A 21,641-nucleotide genomic window follows, 5' to 3' on the forward strand; every position below is an offset into this window, starting at 1 on the left:
TTATTTTAGTGTGAAATATGAAAAAGAAAGTGATAAGCTGCAGTAACAATAATAATTATTTTCTATTTCTAAAATAATATTTTCAAAAATTCCTTTAGGCCTCCCACCCCTACAAACTATTGTTGTAGTAATATATTAATCACTATTCAACTAGAGGGAAATAAAATGTATATCTGGGCCTTTTTTGATACACCTTTTTAATGTTTTGATTTTTTGTGTATTTTTTAGTTTTTTGTTTGTCATCTTTTGGATATTTTTTTTCAGAATTTTGTATTTTACCTTGTATTGAATAAAATAAAATATATAACTAAAAAAAGAATGCCTCTACTTTTATTTTCTAAGGGTTTATAAAGTCCTTAGAAAATAAAAATCGTGGAGTAGTCCATTTCTTTGCCTGGCGATACTGTATGCCCCTTTGCCCAGAAAATACATTTTTTAAAAATAATCCAGGACCTGCTATTTTTAGGCAAGTTTCAAAGTCCCCTCCCTGAAATAAAAGGGAGACCTCCCAGCTATGAAGAGAAAGTTGCATTTTTCTTTCTGCCCTAGGGGGCTCTGCATTTCAAAGCTCAGATTTAGCAATGGCTGTAATTATCTTTTCCATGGAGTTTCTAAAAGCTGCAGGTGTGTCTTTCATACCGTGGGCTGTTAACACCTCAGTTAACATGAGAAAAAGGTAATTAATTTTTTTGTCAAAAGTTGAATTCTTTCAAATGTGTGGATGGGGGGAGATTTTACCCTTCACATTTAGACTTCCTCTAAAAGTGTCTGATTCAATTCAGCTAGTCTGAATCAAGATAGAAGTGAAGTTTCAGGTTACAGTACTTGGTTTAAAATCCTAACCTATCCACCTCTCAAAATGCTTGGAATTATTAGAAATCAAATGCCACCATGTAGTCTTGATGTACAGATGGGTGAGAAATTAAAAGCAGGGGTGCTTGAACATGTGAGTTTCATAAACCAGAATCAGTTTCATAAACCAGAATCAAGTTAACTGAAATCTGTCTGAATCCAATTTATTCTGCCCCTCTCCAGTTTTCTTTGTCTTTTTACTGCTTCCTATACTTCCTTCTTCTTCTAAGAGCTAAAGGAAGCTTTAGTATCATCAGGTAGTTAAGGTTGAAGATATTTTTTTTAATAGGAAAAGATTTGGAAGACTTTCCTTTGGTATAAATAACCTTTTGAACATTTTATCTGACCAAGCTATCAATAATGTCTAGCTGAAAAAAGACATGTTTGGTGATAATTTTCAGTCTATAAGATTCCAAGTCAGTTTCTCTCATCTATCATGCAAAAAAAAAAAAAAAATTGCAGTTGTGGGTTTGCGATGAGCTTCCAGGCCACCCACTATACTCTTCAAGCACTAAAGTCAAATCTTTGAGGGGAGAAAAAAATCCTTAAAAGCATCAGTAACACCTGAGATGCACAGTTGCATTCAGTAGTAAGAGTTTTCAAAGTGAACAGCTGGATGTTTGTCCAGCCCTGCTTGAAAAGAAAACAGATTCAGCACATGGATGGAATTTGCTTTAATATCAGATGTTGGGAATACACAGCAGGATATGGATACTTCATACTAATACACAGAAGCCGAAGGCCCTGAGCATTTTTTGAAGCTTCTGGTATTTCTGTGAAGATGATACAATTCACATATCTTTCTTTCATGGAATAAGTAGAATAGAATAGAATAGAATAGAATAGAATAGAATAGAATAGAATAGAATAGAATAGAATAGAATAGAATAGAATTCTTTATTGGCCAAGTGTGATTGGACACACAAGGAATTTGTCTTGATGCAAATACTCTCTGTATACATAAAAGAAAAGGTATAACACTTAATGATAGTCATAGGGTACAATAAGCAACCAAATCATATTAGGAAACAGTCCATATAAATACAAGTGACAAAGTTACAGTCACATAGTCACAAGTGGGAGGGGATGGGTGATAAGGAGTGATGAGAGTATTAATAGTAATAGTAGATACTATTAGTAACTAGTTAGTAATAGTAGTATAGTATAGTATAAAATATAGTAACATACTACATACTACTTATTAACTAGATTTTTGGTTTACATGTAAAAAGAAATATTTGTCAACAGAGCTACCGGTAGTACAAGTATATATAATTCCCATGGACCCAAAATTCATTGAATTATTTAGTTTTTGATGAGGTTATCACACAGAAATAAACTAGACAACTTTATTCCAACCATGCTGTAAGACTAAATAGTAGAAATGCTTAATATTACACAGAAGGTTCTTTCTTATTCAAATCACAGCAAGGTAACATTTCTAACTTAGATTGCATTTTATTGTCACTATAAATTCACGTTTAATTGGAAAGTAGATCACTCATGAAATCTTCTTTTACTATACTGTGTTTTATATCTTTAGTCCATAAATGTCGAATCTAGCTTTACAAATACTCTTTGACTTACAACCACAACTGAGCCCAAAATTCATGTTGCTAAGTGAGAAATTTGTTAAGTGAGCTTTGCTCCATTTTATGGCTTTTCTTGCCACATTAGTTAAGTGAACCATTGCAGTTGTTAAGTTAGTAACACAGTTGTTAAATGAATCTAGCTTCCCATTGATTTTGTTTGCCAGAAAGTTGCAAAAGGGGATCACGTGACCCCGGGACACTGCGACCATCATAAATATGAATCAGTTGATAAGCATCTGAATGTAAATCACATGACCGTGGCGATGCTACAATGGTCGCAAGTGTGAAAGATAGTCATAAGTCACTTTTTCTCATGCTGTTGTAACTTTGAACAGTTGCTTAAATGAATTGTTGTAGGTCTGTTTGTAAGGATAATAAGCTTTGTAGCTACCCTTTTGGTCTTTTGGATGCTTTACAAAAATTTATTGGATGAGTCTCATCATTTCAACAGATCGCAGAGGAGTTCCCTTGTGACTTACAACCTAGCCAGTGTGCTAGGAACTGTATTTTGTCTTTAAAAAATGTATTTTGCCCTTTCTTCTTGCAGTCAACCTGGTGGATGAAATAGTGGATGTGTGTATGATTATAGGCATGCTTTCTCGAAAGATCAACATTTGTACACACTTTGGTCACCTTTTATACATAGTGCTATTGACATTAACCAGAAAAGCCATTCTGACAGCCCCATACTTTAGCACTGCCTAAAGAGTGGCTTGGCTGCACTTGCAGAGTTTCTTTAAAGCAAAGTCTGGGGGAGTTGAGGGGAGGAAATCACAAGCTTAATTGTTTTCCATCGAGAGGAATTGTCTTTGAAGTAAACTGTCCCGAAAAATAAGAATATTCTTTTGAAGGCTGAACGTGACACTGTAATTCTGAAAAGAGAACATAGTGAACAATTTCTCTTTGTTTTTTTAAAACAATATAGATTCTCCCTGTAGGATATGTTCTCGGGTGAACATGTGCATGTTCTTTTGCTGGCTAGTGATTGTCCTTAAGATGCATTCTCAAACTTGATTATCCTAAGACAACCAGACAAGCTGTTTAGATTCAGCAGCCCCAGAGAATTTAACAACTCATAAATACCTTGTCTATAGACTCTGTAGAACAGGGATGTCCAAACTTGGCAACTTTAAGATTTGTGAACTTCAACTCCCAGAATTCCTCAGTCAGCATGGCTGGTGGGGAATTCTAGGAACTGAAGTCTAAAAGTCTTAAAGTTGCCAAGTTTGGAGTATCCTGCTATAGAAAATCCATTTCCAGTGATTTTATTTTCTTATCTTGCCCACTAACTAGTACTTTTGACCATGGGCTCAGTGGACTTCAGTCTGAAAGGCTACAGCACCTTTTATAATAATGCAGAGAATTTGCTGGTTCAGGTTGTGAGGGATGATGGGAATTGTCCCCTTAGTCTGTTCCATAGTTCAAAGAAGCATATTTATTTAAAAGATTTGTTTTGCCATCTATCTTAGAGCATAAATTGTTGTAGTTGAGCAATGAGAGGCTAGACCAGGGCTTGGTGCAACAAGACTTTATTGGAACAATAAAGGACTGAACGTGTTAGCCCTGCCTGGAGCAGGCTTCCAGCGATCAGCGGCTGGTTGGACCCTGCAGCTGGCTTTTATAGCCGGCTGTCGAGGGAGGCCAGCCAATGAGGGGCAGCAAACGCCCCCGCAGCATGAACGGACCTGGGTGGGGACTTTGGCAAGTTCCAGGGACATAACACCCTTTCCCCCCAGATGCGAACACGCATAGTCACTTAAATAAGCGGGTGGTCTGTGCTGGCGCCCCGAGCGTCGTAACTCCAGTGAGTTACCAAGTGTCTCAGAGTCCAAGGAACCCGGTAGGGTTGGTGATGGGAGTGCGGTCTCGCTCTGGGGTTTGTACTGGCACTGGTGTGGTACTACTGGTTGGCGATGTTGTGGTCCCGTCTGCTGGTGCCGGTGGCGGATCCATCTGGCAGTCCCGCTCTACTGCCAACTCTCCGGGTCCGGGTGTAGGTGGTGCAGTGGCTCTGGCATGGTCCTCGATGGAAGCTTGGTGTGGCACCTGGGGGTCAACCTGAGCCCACGATCCGACACTGGCGAGGTACCTTGTCGTTTCCTTAGCTGATCCAGGTGCCTTCTCCAGATGCGCCGTCTTCCAGCTGGACTCGATACGACCGGGGACCGGTGATGACTACTATCACTCCTGGGATCCACAGTGGGTCTCCGGCATAGTTCCTCGCAAATACAAGTTCCTGCAAGACAAAATCTCTGACCCCGTCATTGAAGCGAGAGGGTGTCAGGACAATAGTGAGGGTGGAGCCTATCCAACACAGTTCTTAGGCGCCTACCCATTAGAAGTTCTGCAGGGGATTTGTTGGTGACCATGCAAGGGGTCGAGTGTTGGCTCAGCAAAAAGCGGAGAGCCTGTGATGCCAATCTTCTTTGCTGAATCTGGCTAATGCTTCTTTGTGGACCTGACAGCTCGTTCTGCCAATCCGTTGCTGGCAGGATGGAAGGGAGCCGTGAAGATATGTCGGATGCCAAGATTTGTGGCAAAACGGCTAAATTCTGTTGAGGCAAACTGGGGGCCGTTATCTGAAACAATGGTGTCAGGTAACCCGTGTGTTACGAATAGGCGAGTTAGAGCCTTGGTAACTGCTAGCGTGGTGGTTGTGGATAGTTGGGCCACATCGATCCATTTTGAATATGAATCTACGACCACCAAGAAGGTCTTGCCGTGAATTGGACCCGCTAAGTCAATGTGTAGCCTTGACCAAGGTGCGTTGGCGCTCTCCCACTTTGTGGGGTGGTGACTGGAGGATGGTCTGGATTCCTGGCAGGGTTGGCATGAGCTTACCCACTTGGCGATGTCGTCGTCCAGGCCCGGCCACCAGAGCGTAGCTTCGTGCCAACGCCTTCATCCGGACGATGCCCGGGTGGCCCTCGTGTAGTGCCTCTAAGACTGGTGTGCGAAGTGCGGCCGGGATAACCACCGGGTGCCCCACAGCAGGCAGCCCTGTATGCTAGACAGCTCCTGTTGATGGGTCTTAAAAGGTGTGAATTCGGCTGAGAGGTTTGAGCCCGGCCACCCCTCCTCACCCAGTCCAGTACCTGGGCGATGGTTTTGTCCGTCTTGGATTTGGTGGCGATGTCTAGAGCGGTGACAGGGAGGTAGAGCTCGGTGACATCGAAGATGGCGTGGACCGGGGCCGGGTCTTCTGCTGGAGCTGGCAGGGGCAGCGGCTGAGGCGTCTGCGTGACTTAACGTTTTTCCTGGGCGGTGGATGAGCTTGTACGAATAAGCCGCCAGGAATAAAGTCCACCTCATCATTCTGGGAGACAACACTTGGGAGTCTGCTTGTCCCCGGAAAGAAGACCCAGGAGAGGCTTGTGGTCCGTGATTAGCTCAAAGTTGTGGCCAAACAGGAATTCATGAAATTTCTTAACCGCGCCACTGCGGCTAAAGCCTCCTTGTCGATCTCACTATAGTTACGCTCTGTTGCTGAGAGCGTTCTGGAAAAGAAGGCAATCGGTGCCTCAGAGCCATTGGGTAGTCTATGGCTTAATGGCGCCAATCCCAAAAGGGGAAGCGTCCGCGGCTAGTACCAGTGGAAGGTGTGGGTCGAATTGAATGAGGACCGCGTCAGATGTGAGCAGTGATTTGACTGCGCGGAAAGCGGTGTCTTCCTCGTGTCCCCAGTGCCAAGGCGCTTTTTTATCTAAGAGCCTGTGTAGAGGCTCTGCTACTGATGCTTTGTGAGGTAGAAATGATGCATAAAAGTTCAATAATCCCAAAAGGCTTGTAGCTCGGCTTTAGAGGTTGGCGTGGGTGCCTCATGAATTGCCTTGACCTTGGACTCTAGGGGGTGGATGCCTGAGGCGTCAATCTTATAGCCCAGAAAGTCCACCTGTCTAGTGGCAATGGCACATTTTTCCTTTTTAATTTGAGGCCATGCTGTCTGAATCTGTCTAACACTGCTCTGACTCTCTGGAAGAGTTGGGGTCTGTCCCTGGCCGAGACCAATATGTCGTCGAAGTAGGGTACTATGCCAGGAGGCCCTGTAGTATACGCTCCATGAGGGATTGGAAAATCCCGGGGCAACACTTACGCCAAACTGGAGACGCTTGCACCGGAAGGCACCCCTGTGGGTCACAATGGTCTGCAGTTCCGCCGTTTGGTTGTCAACGGGAACTGCTGATACGCTGCGACATGTCCAATTTGGCAAAAATGTTGCCAGGCTCAAAGGTATGCAGTAAATGTTGAATGACCGGGACTGGGTATGCGCTAACTTGTAGAAAGCGGTTGATTGTTGTTTTGTAATCAGAACAAATTCTCAGACTGCCATCCTTTTTGAGGGTGTGACAATTGGCGTCTCCCATTTGGCGAAGTCTGTCGGCTCGATGACCCCTGTTTTAATAATTTATCGAGCTCTGCGTCCAGTTTAGGCCGAATGGCGAATGGGACTCTACGCGGTTTCAGCCGGACTGGAACCGCTTGGGGTCAACTGTAAATGAGATGGGGTCCCTTATAGCACCCCAACTCATTGCTGAATACGTCTGAGTAGTCAGTGAATAAGGAGTCAGTGTCAGAAGCTGAGTCAGCATGGACTCCTGTTAACCCTAGGCCGAGGTAGGGGAACCAATCAAGCCCCAGAAGACTGGGAAGGTTGCTGTTAACTACCACTAGAGGCAGGTGGCCTTTAAAAGCTTTAAAATTAACGAGGAACTTGCCTTTGCCGAGCACTGGGATGTCTTTTCCCTGGTAATCCCTCAAGGAGATCTGGCACTTCTGGAGCTGGTTTCTGGATAGTCTGGGCTGGATTTTCTTGAGGGTGCTCCAAGAGATAATTGAGAGCGCTGACCCCGTGTCAACCTCCATACGACAAGGTTTACCTTCTAATAGAACGGAAAGTGTTATTTTACTAATAGAGTGACAGGTGTGGTTAGCATGGTAGCAAGTGTGACAATTGAGTACTTGCCTTTGAGGTCCAGAATGGGAAAAGGAAGGAACCTTTTGTGCTGAGTTGTGCGTTGCCTGGCAGACTCTAGCGATGTGGCCTTTTTTGTGGCACTGGTTACAAATGGCCCCCTTGAATTTGCACGTAGCTCTTGAGTGAGGTCCTCCACAGGATAGGCATAGGATGATGTGTTTGGGTGCGCTGTTGGTTTCTAGCCTGGCTCCTGCCTGTGGTTGTTTGGCATGAGTGAGGCGGTGGATGTCTGTTTGCTCGTTAGGGTCGTCTTCATTGACTACTTCTTCTGAATGGACGGTGGCGCAGGTTTGTTTGGGAACGGGGCCTTGAATTTCAGAGGCGGACTGGGTTGCCAGCTCTGCTGCCAGGGCTTCCTCGACGGCCTGGGATAGGTTGAGGTCCTTCCTGGCGAGTAGTCGCCTCTGGAGGTGAAGGTCTTTGACCCCGCAGACGAGCTGGTCGAGGAGCATGTCATCAAGATAGTTCCCGAACCCGCAGTGGAGGGCTGCAGTCCTCAAGGCGGCCATATACTGATTGACGGTTTCCTTTTCTGCTTGCTTCCTCATCCGGAAGGTGAAATGCCTCGCGATTTGTGAGGGCCTGGGGAATAATGGTTGGTGAGAATTTCTAGCAACTCTGGCCAGGGGACATTTTTAACTCACGTGGAGCGACGAGTGCTGTGGCAGTATCAAAAACGATGGCTCCGCAATAGCTGAGGAAGAATGACTTTTTCTGTGCTCCCCAGCATCAGCCAGACCGATAGCGTCGATGTAGTGGTTAAAACGATTCTTGTATGATTCCCATTTTTCTTCTTCCGGTTTGAACGGTGGGAAGGCTGGGTTGGAGTTCATGATGAGGGCTCTTGTGTGATATGCTGTTGAGAAATCTCTCTGGGACACAAATGGCACTTGTGCTCTTGTTAGTCTAGTGACTTCAGCTCTGGAGAGGCTTCATGGACCTCTCTGCTCTCTCTCTGGGCTACAATTGGCTGAGCTGCAACGACTGTTGGCAGCGTTTTGAAATCGCGCTCCTGGGGAGCGTGGGTGGTGTTGGCTTGCCGCCTCTGATAGCGCTTTGAAAATCGCGCCTGCGTGAGTGTCAGTAGCTCGGAATAACAGCACGCGCTGTATTCGGCTAGAAATCCAAACGACAGCCGTTTGAATTTCGCGCTCTTTTTGTGCTGAGCGGCTGCGGCTGCAGCAGCTTCACTTTCCTCTGTAGCTTGCTAACAAAGCGGCTACAGACGCTATTATTTCGCTCTTTGCTGACCGAGCTCTCCGGCGGCGCGGCTGCGGCTCAGCGGTTATTTTAGTGATTTCAGCTGTTGCGGTGCCTCTGGTAGCCATCCCATCCTCGTCGCCAGTGTTGTAGTTGAGCAATGAGAGGCTAGACCAGGGCTTGGTGCAACAAGACTTTATTGGAACAATAAAGGACTGAACATGTTAGCCCTGCCTGGAGCAGGCTTCCAGCGATCAGCGGCTGGCCGGACCCTGCAGCTGGCTTTTATAGCCGGCTGTCGAGGAGGCAGCCAATGAGGGGCAGAAAATGCCCCGCAGCATGAACGGACCTGGGTGGGGACTTTGGCAAGTTCCAGGGACATAACATAAATATAGGAAGCTCACAACAATAAAAAAACAAAAAAGTAAAAACAAAACATTGAAAAGGAAAGACAAAAACCTTAGTGCCACAGCAATCTTCGTAGGATACCATCAACACCATCTACACAGTGGTGGGATTCATATTTTTTTTTACTACCGGTTCTGTGGGCATGGCTTGGTGGGCATGGCAGGGGAAGGATACTGTAGAATCTGCTGTCAGAGGTGATATTTTCTGATTCTCCGAACTACTCAAAATTTCCACTACTGGTTTTCCAGAACTGGTCAGAACCTGCTGAATACTACTTCTGCATCTACACACTTCTTGTCAGTCTCCCACAGCAACTCAGGAAGATCCATCTCTTTATTGCCTTTTGGATAGCTAAAAAAGTTGGGGACCTGTGAAATTGCCAGGGGAAAAGTATGCTTCAGGAGAAAGATGAAAATAGAAAGAGAAAACATAGCTCTATCCTATGTAAATAATATTTACATTATTTACATTATTCATTATGTTTAAGTGCATACTTACAACATAGGTACTCCAATTAGTTTAAACCTTCATTCTGTGGCAGAATTCCTGGTGATATTTCCTGGTACACTTAGTGCTTCTGTGGTTTAGCACACTGTGTGAGCCCACTGCAATTTTGCTTTGGTTAGTTTATGATTTAGGATATTATTAAAACTAAAAATGGATTAATTCACTTAACTATTTCAACAAGAATTTCAACAATAATAAGCTGAAGTTTCATCTTAAAGTTGGTTAATTAAGTAATCCTATCTTATGTAATATCAGTGTTACAAATGTGAGTTCTGAATAAGTTCTCTTCCACTTCTGACACATCCACTCACAATCAATGTACAACCTTTGCTCCAGTAAGTGCCAATATCATTATTTTGCTCACAAAATAATTAAGAAAAGTCAGCATGGATGCCTAACCCTGACATATTTTGAAATGCCTGAAATTATACACACTCATGCGCACGCGCATGCGCGCAGGAACACACACACACACACACTCAGAGAATGCATGTGAAATGAAACTGATAGGTTTTATCCTTCTTTAAAAATAGACACATGAACCATCATCATTGGTCATAGGTCTGTAATAAATACTCTTATTCTTCTTTATTTAATCAGATGCAATATATATTTCCTTTTCATGAAGAATGCTATTAAAATGTATTACTTAACCCACAAAATTCAGTATTATTTCACTATGTTCCCTTGAAGAGAGTAGATATTTAATGACAATAGGATTACTAATGATAATTTCTTGTTCATTTGCTAATTGTGAGTACCTGAATTTATTTATGCTTTTTAGCTAGAAGAATTGCGGAATGCATTGGATAAGACCAGGCAAGAACTGGATGCTACTAAAGCTCGCCTTGCCTCAACACAGCAATCTCTGGGTGAGAAAGAAGCACACCTGGCCAATTTAAGACTAGAACGGAGAAAACAGTTAGAGGAAATCCTAGAAATGAAGTAAGTGCATTTATGTCTCTTGATTTTTCATTTCTGTTTGCAACATTTTCAGCTCTTTATTTCATAGACAGAAGATTTCTTCACCAAAATGAAAATGAATTAAGCTGAATAAGTAATAATATGGAGCTATAGAAGTTGGACCAGAATAGTTTGTTATTTGCAGATGGTAGTAGCAGGAAATGCTTCTTGAAGATTAAATTGATATTCACTCATTGATATATGTCAGGGGTCTTCAAACTTGACAACTTTAAGCCTTGTGGACTTCAACTCCCAGAATTCCTTCTCCAGTCATGTTAGTTCATGAATTCTGGGAGCTGAAGTTCACAAGTCTTAAAGTTGCCAAGTTTGAAGACCCTTGGTATATATACACTATGTTAGTGATCTTCTCTTGAACTTCAGTCCCACATGTAAAAGAGTTTGCTTCCTTACTGTCATCAAATTGTTATCACTTAAGTTCATATAAATGGTTTTGTGAAAATGATACATTGAGTAATAGTGATAAATAAAGTTGAAAGCTACAGAAATCTTGACATTTTTTCATTCATTCATCCAACGAAAATATAGGTATGAGTGGCACATCAAACCTATTCGATAATCATGTTATTGAAATTTCTCTTTTCCCAATAAGGGCTTCTTATAGTCATGTTGAATGCTATGATGAATACTATCAAACTCTTGATGGCAGGCTCAAGAGAGAGGCAACTCTCAAACCATACTATTCCAAACCAATGACTATGGTAGTTTTGATGTTCTCTGTTCTCTGAAAAGATGCATTCTGCCATTATATACATAATATTTGGGGTGAGGGGGGGAGAATTAACTTTTTTTCTTTTTCCTTCAGAAATTTTTTTTGCATGCTTGAAAGAACTCAGTATATTCAAATAGTTATTACATTTCTCTTTATGTGATTGTATCATTAGATTATACTATATATCAATGCTCCAAAATAGCCTATCGCACTATGAAGACTAAATTTTAAAATATATGGTATTTATCAAAAAGGGTTCTTTCTTTCTTTCTTTCTTTCTTTCTTTCTTTCTTTCTTTCTTTCTTTCTTTCTTTCTTTCTTTCTTTCTTTCTCCCTCCCTCCCTCCCTCCCTCCCTCCCTTCCTCCCTTCCTTCCTTTCTTTCTTTCTCTCACTATCCCTTTCTTTCTTTTCTTTCTTTCTGTCTTTTTTTCTCTTGCAACCACAAATTTATGTTTGGAAGAATATCATACTCCTAAGGAAAATGTCACATACCAACTTTGTAGTACATTGTTGTCATAGTTGAATTAAGAAGCAAAGACAATTTAAAAGCATTTCCAAAAATGTCCAGATAATTTATAGAACCCTAGTATGCTCTCATTTCCATGGATTACCAAATGCACCAGGTCATAATTAGTTAGCTTTGACCATAGTTACATAATATTGAGAGGGACATATATTAGATAAAAGAATATCTCCTTCAAGCTCCTTCAGCCTCATGGATATGTCTGTGTAGCGATTTTTTGGTAACAATATGGAAATGATTTTCCACTTCCACCTTTTAGAATTATTATTATTTACTTGCTCCCTAGTCTATAGTCCTCATAATTGCCTTGAAGTCTCCCATCCAAATAATTGCCTGATTTTGCTTACTTCTGAGCCCAGCAAGATGGGGCAAGTGTTATCACCTGCTGGTGTCCATATGTAAGAGATGGAATTTTCATAATTTCTGTCAATTGGCATTTTGAATATGTGCATATGTGAGTGCATGCATATGAGAAAGGAGTGTGAGTATTGTATAGGTGTGTGTGTGTGTGTGTGTGTGTGTATGCATGAATGAATAATAGATTACTGGCTAAATCTATTTTATATCTACATTTTATAAACTATCTCAACACCAGTAATCTAAAAATTGTTTCTTTCTTTTATTGGTATACTTTTATGTATGTTATATAATCTTCAGTAAATAGACAGTGTTATTTATGTTCTCCACAAAACCTACCTTTGAAAATGGAACACTTGGTTGATCTTTTTTACAACCCATGGTATACTTTCATTTAATGATGGGATCCATGCTGAGAGCATAGAGAGTTATATCCCAAATTAAATGCAAACAAAACAGCAGGATGTTGATACAACTGTGATTTCCATGGGAAGTAGTTAGGACGTTAATGCGCTCTTCTTGGAACTTGGGTAGAAATTCTCCTGTGACTCCAATTTCTGTTCCATAGATCTGAAAGACAACACATCTTGACTAGCTTTTTTGACACCAGGTTGCTAGTACCATAAAGATTAGAAGAATCAAAGGCTTTGTTCTTCACTAAAATGAAGAAGTTTTATTTAAGAAAGAAAGAAAGAGACAGAAAAAGAAACTTATATGTCAGTAGTTTGGACTATTTAATTTAGAGCAGTGTTGTCATTCGTTTAAATGTATAAGTTATGATTAATGTCAACCAATATTTGCTAGTAATTTTGTGTGTACTTAGCCAACTGAAATACTTCAATCTACTCTTAATATATTCAGTTTAGCATATGAAACTTTGTTTAAATTATCATACGAATAAAGCTAGAAAGTACAGCAGGTGAACTAATATGCAGGCGTATGCTTTGTGTTATGTTTTCAATTTAGAGCTTAACTGAGGAGTAACTATAAAAGGTAAGGTAACTGGCCAAGCTAAATCTGTAACATTCACATTTGGTAAATCAAAGCACCCCCTTCCTTATATTGCTGTCTGCTGTAGATACAATTCTGATGCAAAATAAGTGGATTCCAGAATCTTAAATCTATTTAAATTTTACATTTCTCTGAACCAGGTGTTACAGCTATTGGCTTAAACTAATCCCCCCAAAATACACATTTTAGCATAATCTATGCTTGTAAATTCGGATTTTGTCCAAAAAACTTTAAGAATGTTATTCTTCATGAAAAAATGCATTAAATATTATTTTGTGGGGTTTTTTTTAATAGCTGAGAGCATGACAGCACAGTTATGAATGAGCACTGCAAATGTGAAACTGGTGTAGACTTGAAAGAATGTTTTTTATCCACCTCTGGGAATATATTCTCTAAGAAAGTGGAACTTCTTTTCTCCCTTAGGCAGAATTGCTCAGTAGAGCAGGATGAGAGCGTTCAGGAAGTCACTGGCAGTTTTCAATAAGAATACCATGCTTGAGGTGCATAAATCTGGAGAACCACATGGTGGCATCAAAGGGTTAAAGTGTTCTCTATTTCCTAGCTGCTTGCCTACGTTTTAGTGGGGGTGTGTTTTGTGTTGCACTATCACCAGAGTTGATTTGGCATTTTATCAATCTATTGAGTCTTCATCTAATAGGCGATTGGGGGGGGGCAGAATGACTGTGCTGAAAAGCCTTTTTCTCATCAACTTCTCCTAGAAATGTCAGTGACAGGAGCTATGGTGGTGTAATGGTTAGAATCCAGTATTTCAGGCTAATTCAGCTCACTGCCAGGGGTTCGATTCTGACCAGCTCAGGGTTGACTCAGCCTTTCATCCTTGTGATGTTGGTAAAATGAGGGCCCAGATTGTTGGGGGCAATATGCGGACTCTGTGAACCACTTGTAGAGTGGTATAAAGCACTATGAAGCAGTATATGTCTTTAGTGACTGCTACTGCTATTTCTAAGCAGTTCTATACACATACTTTAAATATAAACAGGCAAATCCAAATGTTGGCTTCAAATACAAGATGTATGCCATGACTCTAAGGCATCTTACTTAGATTAGTGATTAAGGCATTAAACTAGGAGTGGACAGATCCAGGTTCTGATTCAATGGAAATTACAGTCATGGAAATTCAGTGAGGGATTTTGACCCGGTCACTTGCAATTCTACCTCATAGAATTGTTGTTGTGAGGCAAGACTAGAGAAGCGAGTGTTATGTGTGCCTATTTGGCTCCTCAAAGGCAGAGTATAAATCATTTGTCTATATCTAAATACACACACATATAGCATAGACACACACACACATACACACACACATACAAAGATCAAATAATGAAATAAATTATAAATTTATTTCTTTATTTCTTTTTTTCTGTGTATTTATTTTTGAGAGTGTCTGTGAGTACAAATATAAGCAGTAGATATAGAATAACTTATTTCCATAGATAATTCTCTCCTCCCTCCCCCCTCCCTCCCCCCCCTCTCACACACACATATACACAGCCACTATATATTATACATTTTCCTAAAACTGATCTCAGCCAAAAAAATTTTTTTTTAAAAAACCATAATATTAACATCATTGGAAAATGCTTTCTCAAAGTTTTATTAACTGAGAAAATAATAATGATCAAGATGATGAAATATGATCATATTTATATTGAACTAAAGCCAGCAAGGGAATGTGTGGGCCTCCACCTCTGATTTGATAGTCAGAAGTATACATAACTATAAAGGCAGCAGGGACAGTGAGGGAGAGGAGTACTAGAAGGAAAAAAGAAAGCCAAACTTCTGTTTTCAGAAATTTCTTTCTCCCCTCCCTTCCAATTTTTTATTTTTTACTTTTTTTTGGAGGCTGATTGAAATACCCCCTTGTCTACTGAAACTCTCTTAGTTTAATTCTCAGAAGCCTCAGTGACACCAAGGGCAGCCTGATCAACTGCCCCCTTCTACATTGCTAACCTCAGCTGACAAACTGATTATGGATTTAGCAGATGTTCTAGAATAGAATGGGTCCGTTTTCCCCTTATTTAAAAGGCAAATAGGCTTAAAACAATACAATTTTACCATAAAAATGAAGATCTCTCCAGTGGGACCTGATCCACATGTATAAGTCAGAGTAGCCAAATAAGCTAATTCATTTTAACAGAAACTAAATTATCACCTTGGGACTTGGCTTTGTTTTATACTTATTTACATATAGCATGCAGGAATGCTGCAAGCTTTGGAATGCTTTCTTCTGATATTGTTCTTTTTCTGATATCCCTTCTTTTTCTGATATTGTTTTCCAAATACAAATTCAGAATGATCTAGATGAGTCTAAATAGAAGGAAGTCACTCTCACCATTCTTATCAACAGGCATGTGCTAGAACCACACCATCTTTTTGCTTACTTTGCTTTCTCACCTGAGCAGCCGCATTAACAGAGATTAGATTATAAATAGTGAGCCCAATCCAGCTATAGTTAATACTGATGAAAAAACATGAAGTCAGCATTTCAGTCAAAATTTGAACCAGCTAAATACAGAATAACATCCCCAGTCTTGTTTGCTTTGTGAAAAACAGGTTTTAAAGAATGGATTTAGTCATATGTATGTATTTATATGCCAGTTTTATTATTTTTATGAATAACTCAAAATGGTGAACATACCTAATACCACTAGGGGTGACATGATAGCAGTATTCCAGTATTTGAGGGGCTACAGCAAAGAAGAGTGGGTCAATTTATTTTCCAAAGTATCGGAAGGCAAGACAACAAACAATGGATGGAAACTAATCAAGGAGAGAAACAACCTGAAATTAAGGAGAAACTCCCTAACAGGGAGAACAATTAACCAGTGGAACAGCTTGCCTTCAAAAGTTGTAGGTGCTTCATTACTGGTTTTTAAGAAAAGACTGAACAGCCGCCTGTCTGAAATGACATAGGGTGCTTGAGCAGGGGGTTGGACTAGAAGATCTCCAAGGTCCCTTCCAACTCTACTCTGATTAACTGATCCTTCATCCCCTACTACAACAACAATGCTGAGAGGTGAGTTGGGTTGGGAGAGAGTGACTCAAAGTCACTCAGCCACTTTTTGTGGCTAAGGTGGAACTAGAACTGACAGTCCCCCAGCTGATGCCTGGTGCTTTAACCACTAGGCCAAACTGGCATATCTTGCTTGCTGTCAGAGATATTGGCTTTTACATACAGCCTTCTTTTTTTAAAATTAGTCAAGATTTATCAGTAAATTATTTATTTATTGAATTTATATCCTGCCTTTCCTCCAGCAGCTCAGTGCAGCATATTCAGTATTCCTTCTCCATTTTTTCCCAGAGCAATCCTGTGAGATGCACTGGGCACAATATAATTTCGCCCCTTTCCCTTTTGTTTCAAAGAAACATGTACACTCATCTCTCAGAGTGAAATAATTTGTGTTTCTTATACACTAGAATTAAATTTGTTTTGATTTGTATTATAAGAAAACTGGCTGAAAATTGAGCAAGGTCATCCAATACATCATTATACATATCATAACTGTGGCGAGAATAGCCTTCACAAAGGGATGGAAGAAGGATAAGATACAATCTGAAGAAGACTTGACACAAAAAATAATGTATTGTGCGGAACTGGATAAATTCACAATGGAATTAAGAGGCAAAGATGATTCAGACTATTATGCGGTTTGGGATAGGTGGCACAAATGGGTGGAGGATAGAAATAAAAGCTGATGTTTATGTATAAAAGGAGAGGTATGTATTAATAATGACACAAACACTGTTAATATGAATAGAGATTTGTATTTTTGTTTTTTAAAAATAAAAATATTAAAAAAGAAAACGACCAGTTATTAAAGACTAAATTTAAAAGGACTTTTGTCAACTCATATTATCAGTATCAAATATTGTATATGCAACCTTCAAATGATTATTGTGATTTATTTTGAAGTTCCAGCTAGCTTACTGTATATCCTAAACTATTGTATAGGAGATGACCAGGTTGAATCCGAGTGAAAGGTCAAACAAGTTATCAGTCCCAAATCCCTTCATGCCCAGAAGAGACCTAAGTCCAGCCCATCTTGAATTCCATTGATTCTTACTGTACCTACCACAGATTTGCTTTGACTGTTAGTTCAGATTCTTGTAGAGAGCTGGAACTTGCAATAAATCTTTATATTAATTTGAACTGCATGAATTTCCTTCTATCTCATGCTTGACAACTGTCTATGCCAGAGACATAAGAAACCAGAGAAGTTTGGTGCTATTAACCATTTAGAATTGGTCTGTTAAATTCATAACTCTGAGTTCACTTATTTGGCATTCAACCCTATCATGTGAACTGTCAGCTCAGATTTCCATTAATCAGGTTTTCATACTGGAGGCAAGTACAAAGCCTGCACTGATTGTTATGAACCAGAATTACATCTGTGTCCCTTTTACATTATGATTCTAAATAAAACATGGAAATTAAAGCTTAGTAAGTGGGATTGCGATCCCAGCTTCATATCCATACAGACAGAGAGGTTTTATTTAGTCTAACTAATATAAAATACTGATATATAAAACAAAAGTGATTTTAATGATTGGATTTAGGAAGATCCAGTGGCAGTATGATCTGTATTTGACAAGCCATTGGCACAAGACTAATGTAACCATTACTACATTAGAAATGCAACTTTACATGCCAACATAAAAGCATTTATTATATGTAAATTTTGACAGAGAACTGACTTTGACAAAGAACTGACAGATATTTTGATTTGACAGAAAACTGACTAGAACAGAAAATGGCTCTGTGAAATTTGTTTGCTTCATATCGATACTGATGACTTTTATAAATATTTACCTTATGATTTATTATTATTCACACTTTGCAGATGCTCTGTCATCAGGCAAACATAGCCATGCCTTAAGAAGAAGAGAACAAAATGAATAAGAGAGTGAATGGATAGGGAAAGGGAACAAAACCAGTCCGGTTCTAGAGAGAGGCCCCTTTACAGACCATCTGAATCCACTTACATGTAAATTACTTGTCTCTATGAATTAAGGTGAAGCTTATGAAAGAACTGCTTTTCTATGTTTACTGTAGGATTTTTGACAGTCTCTTTCCTCTTTCAAGTAAATTTGGCTTAAGTACAGTTTTAAGTAAACTCCTCTTTTGTTACGCTAACAAGGTTATAACATCATGGAGGCAGATTTCCAGGCGCATGAATTGAGACCTAAGAATGCTGGATAAGAGGGATAATTAAAACCTTAGGGTGGGAGAGTTTAAACTATAAAGTAAATTGGATAAAAGACTAATTGTCCACAGCAACATAATGCATATTTCTAAATACCTGTGAAAAGAAGTAAATAGTAGTGGCCTTTATAAAGCTCATTCAAGCATTTAAATAGATTGAAGTGACTATCCTTTGGGCCACAGATTTTTTTTGGGTTTGGAAAAGAAAAAAGCCTAAGGTTGTATTTGTTTTAAGATATATAATTATATTTCTTAGGTTTTCGTGGGTATTTATATGTATGGTATTCAGCTTTGTTCGGGTACTTTCCCACGTCATTATAGTTGTGCTTTTAAAGTTGTAGCGACGTTTCGGCAGAATCTCATCTGCCATCATCAGGCTTCTGTATTGTGTTCGTCTGTGAGTCAGGCTTTCACAGTCACTTCTGTTTTAAATTTGGTGCTAGCCTACTGCTGTGTTAGAATGTTTTTTTCTTCTTCCTGATTGGTTGGGAGTCTTGTTGCCAGCCAGTCAAGACAAAAAAACGCTACAAAACAGACAGAAGGATTAGAAACACCAATCAAGCAGAACACAGCAAACTTCAACACCAATAAACACAGACCAAGACTCCCAACCAATCAGGATAAAGAAAAAAACCATTCTGGCACAGCAGTAGGCTAGCCCCAAATTTAAAACTGAAACAACTGTAAAAGTCTGACTCACAGACAAACACAATACAGAAGCCTGATGATGGCAGATGAGATTCTGCCGAAACGTTGCTACAACTTTAAAAGCACAACTATAATGACGTGGGAAAATACCCAAACAAAGCTGAATACCATATATATACACATATATACACACAGAGAGAGACACACACACATATATAAAACTAAGAATATAAATTTTTAATTTAAATCCTGATTTATAAAACCATTAGATATTCTATGTTGCAGGAATATATGCCTAAAATTGAGGTAAGAATAAAAGAAAACAGGTTACTTCATTCTTTGTCAATTTTTTTTTCATAACTTAAACATGGGAACGGGAGGGGTTACATACTTTTGTTGACCTTCTAGAAGATGACATACAGTCAGGCAAGATGATGCATTACCACAGGTTAAAAAACACACACTAGAATGAGTTGTAATAGCAGCTTGTACTGTGAAAGCCCATTTGTTATTCATTAAGAAAGCCAGAGTGAGGTTACAGAGCTGGTCTCTTAGTGGGCTTTGAAACTTAAGGTCACTCTATTCTTAATATTTTAGTAGCATGGTCAGCTATCAATTCTTTTTAAGGGCTTTGGCATTTCTACACATTTTAGTAGTACTGTCGGTATAATTTCAGTTCAGAACAATCATAACAAAATATTAGCATGTGTTTAGGAGAGTTTTTTTAAACCCAACACTCAAATTAATGAATAGTATTTCTCACCATTGTATGTTTGTCTATTGGATAGACCTGTATTAAACCCACATGCATATATACTTATATAGTAACAACTATTTTTCTTATAAGAAGCCATACTTGAAAAGAGAAGAACGTGGGAATGTAAGAGTGTTCCAGACCCTGCCCAAACATTCAGTGCACCAAAAATGAGAAAATGAATTTTTAAAGAGTGTGTACAGAATCTGGTCCTTTAAAAGGAATATAAATTTTAGGGTGGAATAAACATTAAGGGGAACATGCTTCTTATCCTGTCCCCTTATTGTATGGGGATACATTCTCATAACATCACATTTTAAGATATTGGACAACATTGGGTCAAAGTTTATATGAACTAGTCAATGGGGCAGAGCGCAATAGTGTTCCTTTCCCTTTCTAGAACACCACTACTCCTAAAAGCTGCAAGATCACTCCTTGTTATTTTTATGGCAACATGAAGGCTGCGACTGAATTTGTTTTAAGTATATATTTATATACTTTAACCAAACTCTAACCATCATTGCATAGATTGTTTTAGACTGAAGTAGCCTACACTTTTTATAAAGAAATAATAAGTTAAATATATGTTATTAATGATTATGAATTTAGTATACAGTGGATAAGTTGCCATCAACCATTTAGGTGTAAGTCAAGGAGTTATAATTTATTTTTATTTAAAAATAGCACTCCTTTGAAGTACTGATGATATGATGATAGCAGTCTTCCAATATTTGAGGGGCTGCCACAGAGAGGAAGGGGTCAAGCTATTTTCTAAAGCACCTGTAGGCCAAACAAGGAATGGAAACTGATCAAGGAGAGATTTTACCTGGAAATAAGGAGAAACTTTCTGACAGTGAGAACAATCAACCAATGGAACACCTTGCCCTCAGAAGTTGTGGGAGCGCCATCACTGGAGACTTTCAAGAAGAGATTGGACTGCCATTTTTCAGAAATGGGGTAGGGTCTCCTGCTTGGGTGGGAGTTGGACTAGATGGCCTATAAGATCCCTTCCAACTCTGATTATCTGTTATCTGTTACTGTGTAAATATAATTTTAGTTCTGACCAGCTAAAACTTACCTAGGGTTAAAGCCGTGTAGAGGAAAGAAATTGAACTGCATGTGGTACTTCAGTCACAAATGGATGGGAAAAAGTTCAAATAAAGCATAAGAACAGATTTTTTTTTTGTTACTGCCAAATATGCAGTATGTTCCAATAATTGAATTAAATCGGTTATTCATTGAGGAAATACTAACAAAATTCCAGGAGGAAATGGCATTTGTCTATACTATTTGCCGGAAGAAGTAATTGTTGCCTCCCCCTTTTAAAAAGCAAGTTATTGTTTCCATAAAGGGAACAAAAACCAGTCCTTTTACTGAAAGTATTTGGAATTATTTTGGTCCATAGTACTAAAAAAAAAAAAAAGCACAAGTACAGAGTAAATAGCAAAAGTTTATTGAATGTAATAAATAATGATTGCCTACTTGAGGAATACTTTTATTAACACAATATTGTTTTTCTATCCAAAAGCCTAGATAGGGTACAAATGGTAATTTTGCTACATTTTGTTCATTAATTTGTTCATTAATTTTTATATAACCCTCTTCCATCCTGTGGTAATAATATCTGGGCAGCTAACATAAAAAGTTTGCAATTATAGAAAAAACACAGAATAATAAAATAGCATTGTAGTAACAACAGAAGGATAACTTAAAATAATATCAATTGATACTTACCGATATATTTTTTAAATTGACATCATCAGCAGAGTTAGTTTCCTAGTGAGAGATTTTTTGGAGAGCTTTTGGAAGAAATGGAAGTGGAGAAATAAAGTAATGCTGGAGTTCTTGATTTTAAAGAAAACTAAAATTGAGAATGTTCAACCTTACCAAAGGACTTCA

At 39.2% G+C, this 21,641-nt stretch overlaps 1 protein-coding gene across 1 annotated transcript in view; it reads left to right on the forward strand.

The window, feature by feature from the left end:
* Positions 1-21,641, forward strand: part of ERC2 (ELKS/RAB6-interacting/CAST family member 2) — a 615,701-nt gene that overhangs the window by 334,626 nt on the left and 259,434 nt on the right. The window contains exon 14 of the mRNA XM_087923860.1: positions 10,319-10,479. Coding sequence (XP_087779986.1) covers positions 10,319-10,479 — 161 coding nt within the window. The remainder of the gene's footprint in view (positions 1-10,318; positions 10,480-21,641) is intronic.

Source organism: Pseudonaja textilis, chromosome 2 (genome assembly GCF_049901715.1).
Source record: "Pseudonaja textilis isolate UNSWEBS1 chromosome 2, rPseTex1.2, whole genome shotgun sequence".
In the NCBI taxonomy this organism is placed as follows: Eukaryota; Metazoa; Chordata; class Lepidosauria; order Squamata; family Elapidae; genus Pseudonaja; species Pseudonaja textilis.